The sequence below is a fragment of the Leguminivora glycinivorella genome, chromosome 3 (genome assembly GCF_023078275.1).
Source record: "Leguminivora glycinivorella isolate SPB_JAAS2020 chromosome 3, LegGlyc_1.1, whole genome shotgun sequence".
NCBI classification, from domain to species: domain Eukaryota; kingdom Metazoa; phylum Arthropoda; class Insecta; order Lepidoptera; family Tortricidae; genus Leguminivora; species Leguminivora glycinivorella.
In genome coordinates, this window is record NC_062973.1 from 3904613 (window position 1) to 3919687 (window position 15075).

The 15075-nt window shown below is 45.4% G+C and overlaps 1 protein-coding gene across 1 annotated transcript; it reads left to right on the forward strand.

Moving 5' to 3' along the window:
• Positions 1-1594: 1594 nt before the first annotated feature.
• LOC125224595 lies at positions 1595-7536 on the forward strand. Its single transcript, XM_048128011.1, has 3 exons — positions 1595-2302; positions 3641-7106; positions 7160-7536. Exons 1-3 carry the CDS (start codon positions 1595-1597, stop codon positions 7534-7536), a joined length of 4551 nt encoding a protein of 1516 aa, XP_047983968.1.
• Positions 7537-15075: the final 7539 nt, after the last annotated feature.

Consider the following 15075-nt stretch of genomic DNA (forward strand, 5'->3'; position numbering starts at 1 on the left):
GAAATATATGTAAAATAGCATAAGAATTCGATTAAGACTGTATTCGCAATAAAGATTATTTCGTAGGTAGGAAACGGGTAGAACTGCGTTAGTTAAGTTAATTTTGTCAATTCCGATTATTAAGTATGATAATAAGACTCATATGTGATGTATTCGATAGCAGGCAATTCCCATATTCCTTCCTTCCCAAGTCGCGGAAACCGAGTCCAAAGTTCAATCTAAACTCAGACTGTCCATTGGACTACGATTAATAGCCAATAAGCACTAACGTGAGAGGCTTAGAGCGAGAAAACCGAACTCTCCTCTGATTGGCTAAAAATATTTCCTTAAAGTTCCGAAATCATTTTCCTTTCACCCGAAAATTGCCTTAGGATTACTCGAATCCAAGCCAATAACTCGATAACTATAAGACATATGAAGATGTAAATAGTTTTAAAACGTAGCTGGGAACTTACGTAACACGATAACCTACATTTCCATAGTAATATGCCGTTATCGATAACAATGGAGCTCAAGGCAAGCTGAGAAACCAGTCTATTGTATGGCCCGGACGGCTAATCACCTCTTCTATTGTGTAAAAACGTAAACAAACGCAGGTGCATTCCACTCGAGGTGAATGACCCTAGTGTCAGGTGCATTGTTACGTAATTTCGAAGCGATAGCCTAATTAGTTTATAAGTAATTAGGATTTGAACGAAAAATGATAGCGTTAAATTCACGTAATCGAGCGCCGTAACGCGTTCGACCAATCACGACGCGCCATCCGTCGCCTATCGGGCGCAATTATTTACCTCTCTATCGCACGGAGCCTCGCGCTCAGCCGAGTCGTGATTGGGCGAATAAATTGAAATGTTTCTTTCCGTGAAGCGTAGGCGCATTCTGAAAAGGGGTATAAAAGGAACGATCGCTCGGTATGGGACATTCGAATTCGACCGGAACAAGAAGAACCAGCAGCCTCCAAGGAAAACCAGCAGCCAGCAGCCTACTACAAGCAGCCTACAGCCGGCAGCCAGCAGCCTACAGCCAGCAGCTAGCAGCCTACAGCCAGCAGCCAGCCACCCTCCACGACGGGTAGCGGCAGCAGCAGAAAACGACAGCATCGCGACGTATCGTCCGTACCGAGCGTTTCGTTAGGATATTAGCTTAGGAGTATTTTTATAACCGCGTTAAAATTAGAGTCGTTGATTATTGTAAATATAAACCATTTGATTTGATTCGTTTTTTAGTTAGTGTATTCCAAAATCATAATCGGTACGATTGATTGCTGAGGACGACATCGAAGCTCAAGGTACAGGCCCGGGACGAAAGAGTGAGTCGCACGAGCTCCAGCACATTCTCTCCACTTCGAGCCGTCGATAGGAAGCTTTGCGGACGCGGTCTGCAACAGTTTCTGGTCCTTCGAGCCGGATCTTCGTGCGGACTACGGGTCTACAGCGACGTACCTGTCATGAGCGACGACAGGATGGTAAGGACGAGGTCCAGGTCCAACCGAGCTGCGTCAGTGACGAGCGAAGAGGAGAGGCAGCAACTACTCGACGAAGGCGCGTCGGCGGCCCGCGAACGAGAGGCCGCACGCGCAAGCGCTGAGAGGGCGATGGGCGCCGACGCGGCGCGCCCTCCCTCACCTCCCTCCGGACCCGCTGGCGTAACGGAAGGGCTTAGCGTCGCCGGCGCGCAACCGATGGGCGCGGCGACAGCTAACAGCACGCTCAGGTATGGATTAACCGTAGAGACACCGAGGTCACCGTCCTACGACACGACATTGCTATGGCGAAGGGATTTAGCCAAGCGGTTACGGCGTCGTTCCAGACCCACGCCGATCCCAGCTAGACATCCCAAGGCTGCCGTCATAGACAGAACTACCGAGAAACGAAAGTCGCTGCAGGAAACTACCAAGGAGGTAAATAAACCAATTATTAAAGCTCAGTCCGTCAGATCACATGCGAGCAGTCGCACTGTGATAGAAGCGCAGCTGTCTCAGGCGGAGCTCGAGGCCAGCGAACGGCTAGCGGAGATATCCCGGAGGGAGTTGCAGCTAGAAGCGGACATGGTACGTAAACGGCTAGACGCCAGAAAACTGCAGATCCGCGCTAATGCGGATAGCGCAGACGAGCACGAATCTGCTGGTAGCGTGCGGAATTCGAATCAAGATCGATTAGACGAATGGCTAGAGAACTCGCGAGACGCGACGTCAAAACCCATTTGTAAGAGGTTAACCGACGAACCTCTACCCAAGTACGAGACTCCGAGACGACCTGCGCAGGCGGAGCGGCATATTCGAGGCCTCTCACCGGACCGCCAGGTATATCGGCGATCGATATCGCCACCGTCGGAGTCGCGTAGGCGATCGATATCGCCACCGGAGCGACGCAGGCGATCGACGACGCCGCCGGCGCGTCGCGAGCGATCGACGTCGCCACAGCTGGACGCGCGTACTCCGCACACGGCGCACACGCGCGCCACCGAAGGTACTGTAGCAGAGTCCATGCTGCACCTGTTCGAGAGGATGCAGATGGCGGCCCGTCCAGCCCCGAAGGATATATTCGAGCTGCCGCATTTCTACGGAGACGTCAGCGAGTGGAGAAGTTTCTACAATACCTACGCAGAGACATCGAAGCGGTATAAGTTTACTGACTACGAGAACGTGGCGCGGCTCAGGATGGCTTTACGCGGGGACGCAAAGACGTGTGTGTCTCACGTGTTATCGACAGCCACCAGACCCGATATGATCGTGAGAATACTGAAAAAGCAGTTTGGACGCAGCGAGGTATTGTTAGACAAGGCGATTGACGACCTGCGAAAGTTGCCGCAGTTGGGGCCTACCGCGAACGACCTCAACACTTTCGCGATAAAAATAATGAACGTGGTATCTACAGTTATGGATATCGATCGAAGGCACTATGCCGATAACCCCATGCTCATCAGAGAGGTTACGGACAGGTTGTCGCCGCATCTTCGAAGCAGATGGTGCGACTACGCGAAGAAACATCGAGACAGCAAGGACCCGGAGATTCTGCAGTTGGCGGATTTCCTCATGGAGGAGAGCGAACAGGAGATGTCCTTCTGTCACGCCCGCGCCGCCCCGAGGCGAGCGCAGGCGCCGTTATCAGTGCCGCACGCGCGCGCAGCCGGCGCTCGCGTGAAAATATCCGCAACGCACAACCCGCCGAGAGCTCCCACAGGACGTCAACACGAGGTGCAGAAAGTGACGTACGCGACACGTCAAGCCACAACATCCCGTTCGACGACGTGCCTGTTCTGCGGTGGCGGTCACCTGACGCCGGACTGCCGCAAGTTAGCCGCCCAATCCGTGGGCGCTAGATGGGAGTGGGCGAAATTAAATCGTATATGCTATCGCTGTATCGACGCGAAGCATATGAAAACACAATGCAAGGCCAAAGCGTGCGGCGTTGCAGGCTGTCCTCACGTACACCATCGACTGCTTCATGCGGACTCGCCGCAGGAAGTGCGTGAGGATACGGCTATGGTGCTAACACAAGAAATCAGGTCAGTACCTACATCGTCAGCAGTGACGTCATCGGCCGAGCCAGCGGACACGACGGAGCCGCGAGCTGCGGACGACGAGAACGACGCCCGCGTGTACGTGTCGTCAACACCGGACTACAGCGTGCTGCTAAAGGTACTACCCGTAACCGTATCAGGTCCAAAGGGAACGGCGCATATCTTCGCTTTCCTTGACGATGGATCCACCTTGTCAATGATCGACCAGGACGTCGCGGACGAGATCGGCGCGGTCGGTCAAGACGAGCCGCTATGCATAAGAGGTATTCAGCGGTTGAAACTTAGCTCAGTGACACAGACGGTCAAGGCTAAAGTAAGCCCCGCTCGTGGCGGCTTGACATACGATATATCCCTAAAAACGGTAGACGGACTAGGGATACGCTCGCAGTCATTAAATAAGAAGCGTCTATTGGAATACGAACATCTGGCGGACTTGGGCGACGAGTGCTACACGGGCATGGGCGTGCCGCAGATGTTAATAGGCGGAGACTTCAGTCATCTTATAAACCCAACGGAGGTGAGGCAGGGCGGCGAGGACGAGCCGTGCGCAGTTAAAACCTCGTTAGGATGGGTTTTCTTCGGGCGAATGCCGAGGTATGTACCAAATAACGAGCAGGTCGTGATGCACTGCCACAGTGACGACAGTGATCTCGTGGAGCAGGTCAAGAAACACTGGGCAGTCGAGGCGCTTGGCATAACGGCAAAGGACAACATTCGACCCGACGACCAGCGAGCGATCGATACATTCGAACGAACAGTAAAAAAGGTAGGACAGAGATACGAAGTCGGCCAACTATGGGCTGCCGACGACATAAAGCTGCCACCGAGTTTCAACATGGCGAAGGCGAGATTACGCAATCTAGAAGCCCGCATGTCGAGAGATCCTGACTTCGCCAACGAGTATCAAGCACAGATACACAAGCTTCTGGAAAAGGGGTACGCAGAGCGCATCATGGAACCACCGCAGTCAGATCGGATGTGGTTTCTGCCCCATTTCAGCGTCTACAATCTAAATAAAGGAAAGTATCGCGCTGTATTCGATTGCGCCGCGAAAAGTCAGGGATGTGCATTGAACGATTTCATCCTCGCGGGACCGGATTTACTACAGAGCCTGCTGGGGATACTACTTCGATTCCGTGAGTGGGAATTCGCCGTCACCGCGGACATACAGGAAATGTTCCTTCAAATACAGCTGCGAAGAGAGGATCGGCATAGTCAGCTCTTCATCTGGAGGGGATCGCGGCGTGACGTGACACCGTGGACGTACCAGCTAAACCGGGTATGTTTCGGTAACATCTCTTCTCCTTTTCTCGCACACTCGGTGCGGAATAGGAATGCGACGGACAACAAGGATCGCTATCCGGACGCGGTCTACGATATCCATAACAATCACTACATGGACGATTATGTGGCATCATATGAGACAGAACGGGAACTCATATCAACAGCGACACAGGTGAGACTAGCACACGCGGAGGCTAGCTTTCGGCTGCGCAGCTACGCTAGCAACAGCGAGTTGTTAATGCGAAACATCGATCCGGAGGAGCGAGCGACGGGACCTTCTCATCTCGGAGAAAAGCAACAGACCGTCCTCGGAATGACGTGGGACCCAGAGACGGATACGCTGGGGTACAACACGAAAATGCTACGAGTGCCAGACGACGTGAAAAGGTACGAGCGATCGCCCACTAAAAGGGAACTTTTGAGTGCCGTAATGTCAGTTTACGACCCATTAGGCCTCATAGCGCAGTATATGATAAGCGCTAAGATCATATTCCAACGTGTGTGGACAAAGGGCACGGACTGGGACGAGCGGCTGCCGGCGGAGGAAGCGGAGGACCTTTTCCGGTGGCTGAGGGCACTGAGCGACGTGTCCGCGCTGCGAATACCCCGACGATACGCCACGCCCACCGGTGCAGTTAGAAGAGAACTGCATATTTTCAGTGATGCATCGACCGAGGCCTACAGCGCGGCGGCCTATTGGCGAGTGTCGAACGACGAGGAGGAAACGCAAGTGAGCTTAGCTATAGCGAAAAGCCGAGTTTGCCCGCTAAAGGTAATGACAGTTCCCAGGCTCGAATTAACCGCAGCAGTCGTCGGCGTGCGGCTGGCGGAGACAATTTTACGCGAGCAGCGTTATCCTGTGACAAAGGTGACGTATTGGACAGATTCCATGGTTGTTCTCGGATGGGTTCGCGATGACGCGCGAAACTATCGTCCGTACGTGTCACACCGACTTGCGGAGATCGCCGAGAAAACAGATAGAGACGCGTGGAGGTATGTACCAACCGCTCAGAACCCCGCAGATCGAGCGACGAGATGTCAACCAGCGCAGAGCGTGCGCATCGAGGACGAGTGGTACGAAGGACCGCGCTTTCTCTATGGACCCGAGACATCATGGCCTAGTCACACATCGAATCGAACAGACGACCTGCCTGAGAGGAAGGCGAGGCCGTCAACCGACACATCACTGGCGATCATCTCAGCGAAGCCAGACCCTTCGAGCGTACTGCCAGACGTGAGACGATTTAGCAGTTACGACAGACTGTTGAACGCGACAGCGAACGTCTTGCTATTCATCGAGAAAATGAGAACGAAGAATAAAGCCTTGCAGCTACAAGTCAGACATTTGAGAAAGGCAGAACACATGTGGTTGCAATACAGTCAACGACGAAGCTTTCCCGAAGAGCTTCGAGCCTTAAGCCAGAATAGGCTCATCGATCGCAAATCGCGATTATACGACCTGGCACCCGAGCTAGGCGATGACGGCGTGTTACGCATGAAGACGAGGCTGGGCAGCGCTCCAGTATTGTACACCGCGCTACAACCGATAATACTGGATGGCCGCGAGCCGTTCACCCGTCTACTCATCCTGCGAGCTCACCGACGATCAGCGCACATTCACAACGAAGCAGTAATCAACGAACTGCGACAAGAATATTGGATACTACATCTGCGGCCGACCGTGAAGTCTGTAGCTCGAAACTGCGCGCTATGCACACTACGACGAGCAACACCGAGGGCGCAGCCCTTAGGCGATCTCCCGCCCGAGCGACTACAGGCGTATCAACGTCCCTTCACTCACACCGCACAAGACTACATGGGACCGATGTTCGTCACGATCGGACGGCGCAGAGAAAAACGCTGGGTGTGTCTATACACGTGCCTAGTGACGCGCGCTATTCACCTTGAAAGCGTGCACAGTCTTTCAACCGACAGCGCGCTACTATCACTACGAAGATTCGCCGCGAGAAGAGGATGGCCCAGGACGATGTACAGCGATAACGCGACGTGCTTCAGGGCGGCGGCGACGGAACTACGTGAGGCGTACCGGCAATGGCTGCCTGTACTGCAAACTTACGCCACTCAGAACCGAATGGAGTGGAAATTCATCCCACCTGGCAATCCTTCGGCCGGGGGCGCGTGGGAGCGAATGATAAGGACAGTTAAGATAGCGATGTCCTACACTTTCAACGAACGAGCACCGAAACCCGAAGTTTTCGAAACTCTACTCGCCGAGATAGAGAATATCGTCAACCGACGACCACTTACACATGTCAACGTCGATCCAGACTCCGAAGAAAGTTTGACTCCAGCACACTTTCTACTTCTTCATAACGCTAACCTACATCGGTAGGGATACGCTCGTCTCAGATTGGCGTTTACGACGAGAACGAGAAGAAGCAATGGAAGATGGCCCAAGCGCTTGCCGACCACTTTTGGCGGCGCTGGACCAAAGAGTACTTTCCTCTACTGGCACCGAGGAAGTCGTCCCACGACGGAGGGCGGCAACTTCAACCAGGCGATGTGGTCATCGTCGCTGAACCCAATGGTCCACGCAGCGTGTGGCCCCGAGGCGTCGTCGAGACTACCTACCCGGGACCCGATGGACGGGTCCGCTCCGCTGACATCAGAACGAGACACGGGACGCTACGCAGGCCCAGCTGCAGGCTGGCGGTCATCGCGTCGCAACCCATGCACCAGGAGTCTTCGACTGCGGGGACAAAATGTTAGCGACGCGTCGAAATATATGTAAAATAGCATAAGAATTCGATTAAGACTGTATTCGCAATAAAGATTATTTCGTAGGTAGGAAACGGGTAGAACTGCGTTAGTTAAGTTAATTTTGTCAATTCCGATTATTAAGTATGATAATAAGACTCATATGTGATGTATTCGATAGCAGGCAATTCCCATATTCCTTCCTTCCCAAGTCGCGGAAACCGAGTCCAAAGTTCAATCTAAACTCAGACTGTCCATTGGACTACGATTAATAGCCAATAAGCACTAACGTGAGAGGCTTAGAGCGAGAAAACCGAACTCTCCTCTGATTGGCTAAAAATATTTCCTTAAAGTTCCGAAATCATTTTCCTTTCACCCGAAAATTGCCTTAGGATTACTCGAATCCAAGCCAATAACTCGATAACTATAAGACATATGAAGATGTAAATAGTTTTAAAACGTAGCTGGGAACTTACGTAACACGATAACCTACATTTCCATAGTAATATGCCGTTATCGAAAACAATGGAGCTCAAGGCAAGCTGAGAAACCAGTCTATTGTATGGCCCGGACGGCTAATCACCTCTTCTATTGTGTAAAAACGTAAACAAACGCAGGTGCATTCCACTCGAGGTGAATGACCCTAGTGTCAGGTGCATTGTTACGTAATTTCGAAGCGATAGCCTAATTAGTTTATAAGTAATTAGGATTTGAACGAAAAATGATAGCGTTAAATTCACGTAATCGAGCGCCGTAACGCGTTCGACCAATCACGACGCGCCATCCGTCGCCTATCGGGCGCAATTATTTACCTCTCTATCGCACGGAGCCTCGCGCTCAGCCGAGTCGTGATTGGGCGAATAAATTGAAATGTTTCTTTCCGTGAAGCGTAGGCGCATTCTGAAAAGGGGTATAAAAGGAACGATCGCTCGGTATGGGACATTCGAATTCGACCGGAACAAGAAGAACCAGCAGCCTCCAAGGAAAACCAGCAGCCAGCAGCCTACTACAAGCAGCCTACAGCCAGCAGCCAGCAGCCTACAGCCAGCAGCTAGCAGCCTACAGCCAGCAGCCAGCCACCCTCCACGACGGGTAGCGGCAGCAGCAGAAAACGACAGCATCGCGACGTATCGTCCGTACCGAGCGTTTCGTTAGGATATTAGCTTAGGAGTATTTTTATAACCGCGTTAAAATTAGAGTCGTTGATTATTGTAAATATAAACCATTTGATTTGATTCGTTTTTTAGTTAGTGTATTCCAAAATCATAATCGGTACGGTTGATTGCTGAGGACGACATCGAAGCTCAAGGTACAGGCCCGGGACGAAAGAGTGAGTCGCACGAGCTCCAGCACATTCTCTCCACTTCGAGCCGTCGATAGGAAGCTTTGCGGACGCGGTCTGCAACACATACATACATACATAAAATCACAATAAAGGGGTAGGCAGAGCACATGACACTACTAAAGCTTCAGGGCCACTCTTGGCAAATAAGGGGTTAAAAGAAAACGAAACTGTGGCATTGCAGTGACAGGTTGCCAGCCTCTCGTCTACACCACAATTTAACCCACATATGGATAAGAACATATAATCACGCCTGTATCGCATAAAGGGGTATGCATGCACACGAAATTACTCAAGTTCAGTGCTACTCTTGGCAATGAAGCAGTTGAAAGTAATGTTAATGAGGAGGCACACTCAAAGGTCATGACAGATGGCGCCACCCTATTAGTCCCTTTCAAAGATAAATAATTTCATACGTGAGAACGAGAAGTTGATATTTTATCTCTCTCTCTCACATATGAATGACAGTGACATGCCTAGACACTTGCACAGGCGCCGCCTGGCGGGATAATATGTCAGTAATGCCTCCTGATTGTAAAATTGCAGTGACAGGTTGCCAGCCTGCGCCTACGCCATAATGTAACCTATATCCCACAGTCGACTTCTACGACAACACGGGAAGAAAGAGGGTGGTGAAATTCTTTACCCAAAAAAAAAATATATCCCGGTATTTTCAATCTCAAAACACATAACTCTCACCTTAAGCTGCTCAGGGACTCTAGTTTCACCGCGTGACCGCACCGACTTGTCTATGAATTCCGGTCACGTGACCAAGCAATATTTTGCTTGGAGATCAAGCCCTATAGATCTGTCATATTTTTCGAGTATAGTATGCCACAAAATACAGGATATAATTTACAAAATACTAGGTATTCATATAAAAGGAAACACTAGAGGTTTGAAAAAAAATAAAAAATATTGACTAAAATGTTTCAAAACACGTAATTACAAAATAAAATAAAACGTACTGCATTACCCACAATCTTTTGGTAGGGTGTCAATTATTTTTGTAGTTCACGGTCTATTCCGAAAGAAACATAGGGTGTATTTGGAAGGAAATATAACGGGCTTTGTCGCGCAAATACAGAAATCCAGGACCTAGAGAAGGATAGAGTAACCATGATACGCTTCCCTATGGATATTACCAGGGTTCGGAAATCTCGTAGCATGGTAAAACTTTATAGAACCATGGAGTCGATTTTAACATTAAATTAAATTTATACTCAGGCTCATCCTCAGGTATATAATTTGTCACAAAATGCTTTTAATTTCATCTAAAACAATGAATTATTAAAACTGTATGACTGAATGTTAACTGTTAAGACAATAAATGAAAGAAAAAATAACTTTTATTGCGGTAGACGCACTGGCCATTTTATCAAATTTAGTCACGTGCGTCATAGAATAGAATAGAATAGAATAGAATAGCTTTATTTGCATAGAATAAGTATTACATGATTTATGTCTACAGATGTTATTTTGACAATTTGTTGCTTATTCTGCTATATGTATTTAAAAATACTAGCATGCAAAATTTTACAAAATACTTAATAACTATTTTTAATTAATTAACAATTTTGCTCCTGCATGTTTTCTTTGAGAAAATCATCGTGGCAATAATAATTTTTATCTAATAAATAACCAACAAGAACTTTTTTAAACTTATTTACATGTAACTCTTTCATGCTTTTCGGTAACTTGTTATACAATTTAATGCACATTGCAAAACACTGTCTGTGATATAATGAAGTTCTTGGAATACTGTCATGCACGAGGCGGCCTTCATTTCTCGTACCCCTCGGAAACACGGATTGAGCCGTCGTGAAAAGGTCCATATGATTTTTGACGAACATGCATGACTCTAAAATATATAAAGACGGAAGTGTAAGGATCTTTAGAGATTTGAACGTTTAGAGATTTCATGTGTCAGTCATTAAAGTCATTTATTTACAATTTTTTTACGTAGTATACAATATAGTATGGCAGTCATTTTTTCATTTAAAATATACTTTTATTCAATTTCAAATTATATTTATTTCGTTTATAATCAACTTTTAGAATGAGTATGTGAGTATGAGTATGAGTTGACTTTTGTGTTAAAATCGACTCCATGGTTCTCTAACGTCTTACCATGCTACGAGATATCCGAACCTTGTATTACGCTACAGAGTGTGAAAGTGAAATCTCAAACGCTTCGTGCGTAGCATTATTTAAACTAGTACCTACTACGTGCTACGTGCTCATAAACAACGAGTATGTAATTATAAGATGTAATGTTTTGAAAAGAAGTGGCCCGCCGAGTTTCTTGCCGGTCCCATAGTGGATACCCCCCTCCAACTGAGGGGGGACTGAAATCTTCTCGAGGCTGAGGCGTAGGGTTAGAGCCGGCGTAGCTTTATTTGACGTTCATAAGCGCATTGTATTATGCCTACTTGGAAAATAAATATTTCATTTCATTTCATTTCATGTACTATGTATTACCCATAGTTCACGTGGGGACTAATAGTTACTCTATCTAGATGTGAGTAAAGATCATTCCCAACTGGACGCGACTATGAGACGAATTCACGCATTCCTATGACGGCTACTTTTATATGACACAGTCCCTTTTCAAAGCTGAAGGCTGTAGCTTGCCGTTATGAAAGGTAAGTTTTGTGCCATATTTTGATATTTGGCTGCATCTGTAGATTTTAGATAAGTAAGCCTGTTGCTGAAAAAATTGCAGTGCAGCATTATAAAATTGACGTAACGTTGTTACACGAAATGGCAATCCAGGATCCAGAACAATGACAACGTATCAAAATCTCAACTTAGTAATGCCTCAAGGCCATATTTTCAGCAGTTCTCGAAAAGTTTGTACAAAAATTAAGGAAAATGTTAAATTTGCTTTTATTATTCCTATTTTGTTACCAAGATTGTGTTGATGAATTGAGATTTTAGTAAGTTTTATTTCGTCATTAAGGTTCTCTAGTGTCTATATTTTCTTAATTATAACAATTAACATTGAATTATAACAATTAATCTTACGAAAGTCGACTTATATTACTAAATGTTGGTAACAAAATAGGATCAATTAAAATTTGCTGACGTGGCTATGTACAAAGTTGCCGGGAACTGCTTATTTTAGTTTTAATGTAGCTGTTACATTTTATGCTAAGTGCTGAGTTTCTATATGTTTTGTTCGTGTAAATAAGTGGACTTAACCACGATAGAAAAACATTATTTTGACACTTTTTATGATAATTATAATATTATATGGTATAAATTGTCTCCCTACAAGTCAAGTCTCCCAATACCCCTCTACTCCTAAAATTATAAATAAGGTACAACGGGGCTAATTTCGACTGGGGGACAATTGTAACTGATCCATTTTTTCCATTATTACACTATAATGTTGAGTTATAAATGTATCCACTGAACACGCCTACCATGTATAACCAGTGGACACTCTAATTAATAATGCCAACATTGTAACACATGGAAAAAATGGAACAGTTATATTTGCTCCCCAGTCGATGTCCCCGTTATGCCTTAATACGTTTTTAGGGTTCCGTAGTCAAGTAGGAACCCTTATAGTTTCGCCATGTCTGTCTGTCCGTCTGTCCGTCTGTCCGTCCGTCCGTCCGTCCGTCCGTCCGTTCGCGGATAATCTCAGTAACCGTCAGCACTAGAAAGCTGAAATTTGGTACCAATATGTATAATAATCACGTCAACAAAGTGCAAAAATAAAAAATGAAAAAAAAATGTTTACCCCCCCCCCCCTACATGTAAAGTGGGGGCTGATATTTTTTTTCATTCCAACCCCAACGTGTGATATATTGTTGGATAGGTATTTAAAAATGAATATGGGTTTACTAAGATCGTTTTTTGATAATATTAATATTTTAGGAAATAATTCCTCCTAAAGGAAAAAAAGTGCGTCCCCCCCCCTCTAACTTTTGAACCATATGTTTAAAAAATATGAAAAAAATCACAAAAGTAAAACTTTATAAAGACTTTCTAGGAAAATTGTTTTGAACTTGATCGGTTTAGTAGTTTTTGAGAAAAATACGGAAAACTACGGAACCCTACACTGAGCGTGGCCCGACACGCTCTTGGCCGGTTTTATTATACTAAGTAATTGAAAAAAAATATGTCTTACAAATTTTTCTTTTCCTTCTGTTTAGTTTTGGTTAGAATCATAACTGTAGCAAAAGGAGTTAAACTTTACGACTGCTTTAACCCAACTTCGAGTAGGTTGTAAAACCTGGCATTTTCCTGCCATTTTAATAAACAGTATTTTTTACGATGTTTACCCTTTTGTCCTGGCTTGACACAATCAATAGCAAACCCCCTGGGAGATTATATAAAATTATTGTTTCAAGATATAAAACCATACAGGTTTTTTTTCTATGTCTGGATTTTACTTTTGCAGCATCTATGATTTTACTGACGGAAATTCGTACTGTGCCGTACTGTATTTAATACGATTTTAAGACATTTGGATCTTACAGACATACTTTCTTACTCGAATTGACTAAAAGCGGTAGACTAGAGACGGTAAGCTTAAGAAGTCTTTTGACGTGGGTACTTAGATAACGGTGTATACAATACGAGTACCTATGTATATAATAACATAGAAAACATCCGTGGCTCACAGGATCAACTATAATTATGTGCTGCACAAAAATAAATGCTCGTGCCAGGATTCGAGCCTGAACCCATCGTTTGAAATTTTAACGGTTCGAAACTAGCGCGGGTAAACAAATCTCACAATTTGAGTATAAGTAATTTTCTAAAGAATCCTAATGTGAAGTACGTAATATTTTTTTTAATTGGTCAGACTACATTTTTTTAACCTTTTTTGTGCTACAAGACGATGTCAAAATATTGTACCTCTAATTAAGTACCTACTCACACACTGATAATTTTTACGTCAGCGCATTTTAAATACAGCCAGACGCCATTTTTGCCCGGCGGACAAATGGAATTATCCTTCGTAAAACCTTTCCAATAATGATCTTCCATGAATTTTATTTTGCCTGAATTTTATCGACGTCCATTTTAAATCTATTTTTGATTCGTATTCGTATTAACGTGATTTTGCTTGCAAATATATTTAAATCCTGCACGATGAGTAACAGGAGGAAACTGAACGTTTTCAATCACAAATTGCTTCAGCAAAAGAAAATAGAAACCGGCCAAGAGCGTGTTGGGCCACGCTCAGTGTAGGGTTCCGTAGTTTTCCGTATTTTTCTCAAAAATTACTAAACCTATCAAGTTCAAAACAGTTTTCCTAGAAAGTCTTTATATAGTTCTACTTTTGTGATTTTTTTCATATTTTGTAAACACATAATATGGTTCAAAAGTCAAAGGGTGGGGGGACGCACTTTTTTTTATTTAGGGGCGATTATTTCGAAAATATTAATATTATGAAAAAACTGTCTTAGTAAACCCTTATTCATTTTTAAATACCTATCCAACAATATATCACACGTTGGGGTTGGAATGAAAAAAAAATATCAGCCCCCACTTTACATGTAAGGGGGGGTTGTCTATTGTTTGCCCGACAGGGGATACCCCCATTTGCCAGAATTTCATTTGCCATAATTTTATTTGCCATCCTATTCAACAATCATAATATTGTTTCTCATAACATCTTATGCCATAATCATTGTTTACTATATTAATCTAGTGCCAGAAACTTTGTTTCCCATAAAGTCAGTTTCCATAATGTCATTTGTCAGAATCATCGAAATCCGTAATTACCACATTCCATACCATCATTTGTCATACAAATTAGCGTGCAGAAAAGTCAATTTCCATAATGTGCTTTGGCAGAATCGAAAACTACTATAATAGGTACTAGAAGGACTAGAGAATGAAACTGCTATCAGAAAGTAGGTTAGGTTAGGTTAGAACTGTGACCCCCCGGAAAATGAAAATACTATCAGACAGTAGGTTAGGTTAGGTTAGAACTGCGACCCCTGGAAAATGAAACTGCTATCAGAAAGTAGGTTAGGTTAGGTTAGAACTGTGACCCCTGGAGAATGAAACTGCTGGAAAAGTAGGTTAGGTTAGGTTAGAACTGTGACCCCTGGAAAATGAAACTGCTATCAGAAAGTAGGTTAGGTTAGGTAATAATATGGGCAACAATTAATATGGCAATAATTGCTTATGGCGTTTGAATATTCTATGAAACCATATTATTGCACTTAATAATATGGCTA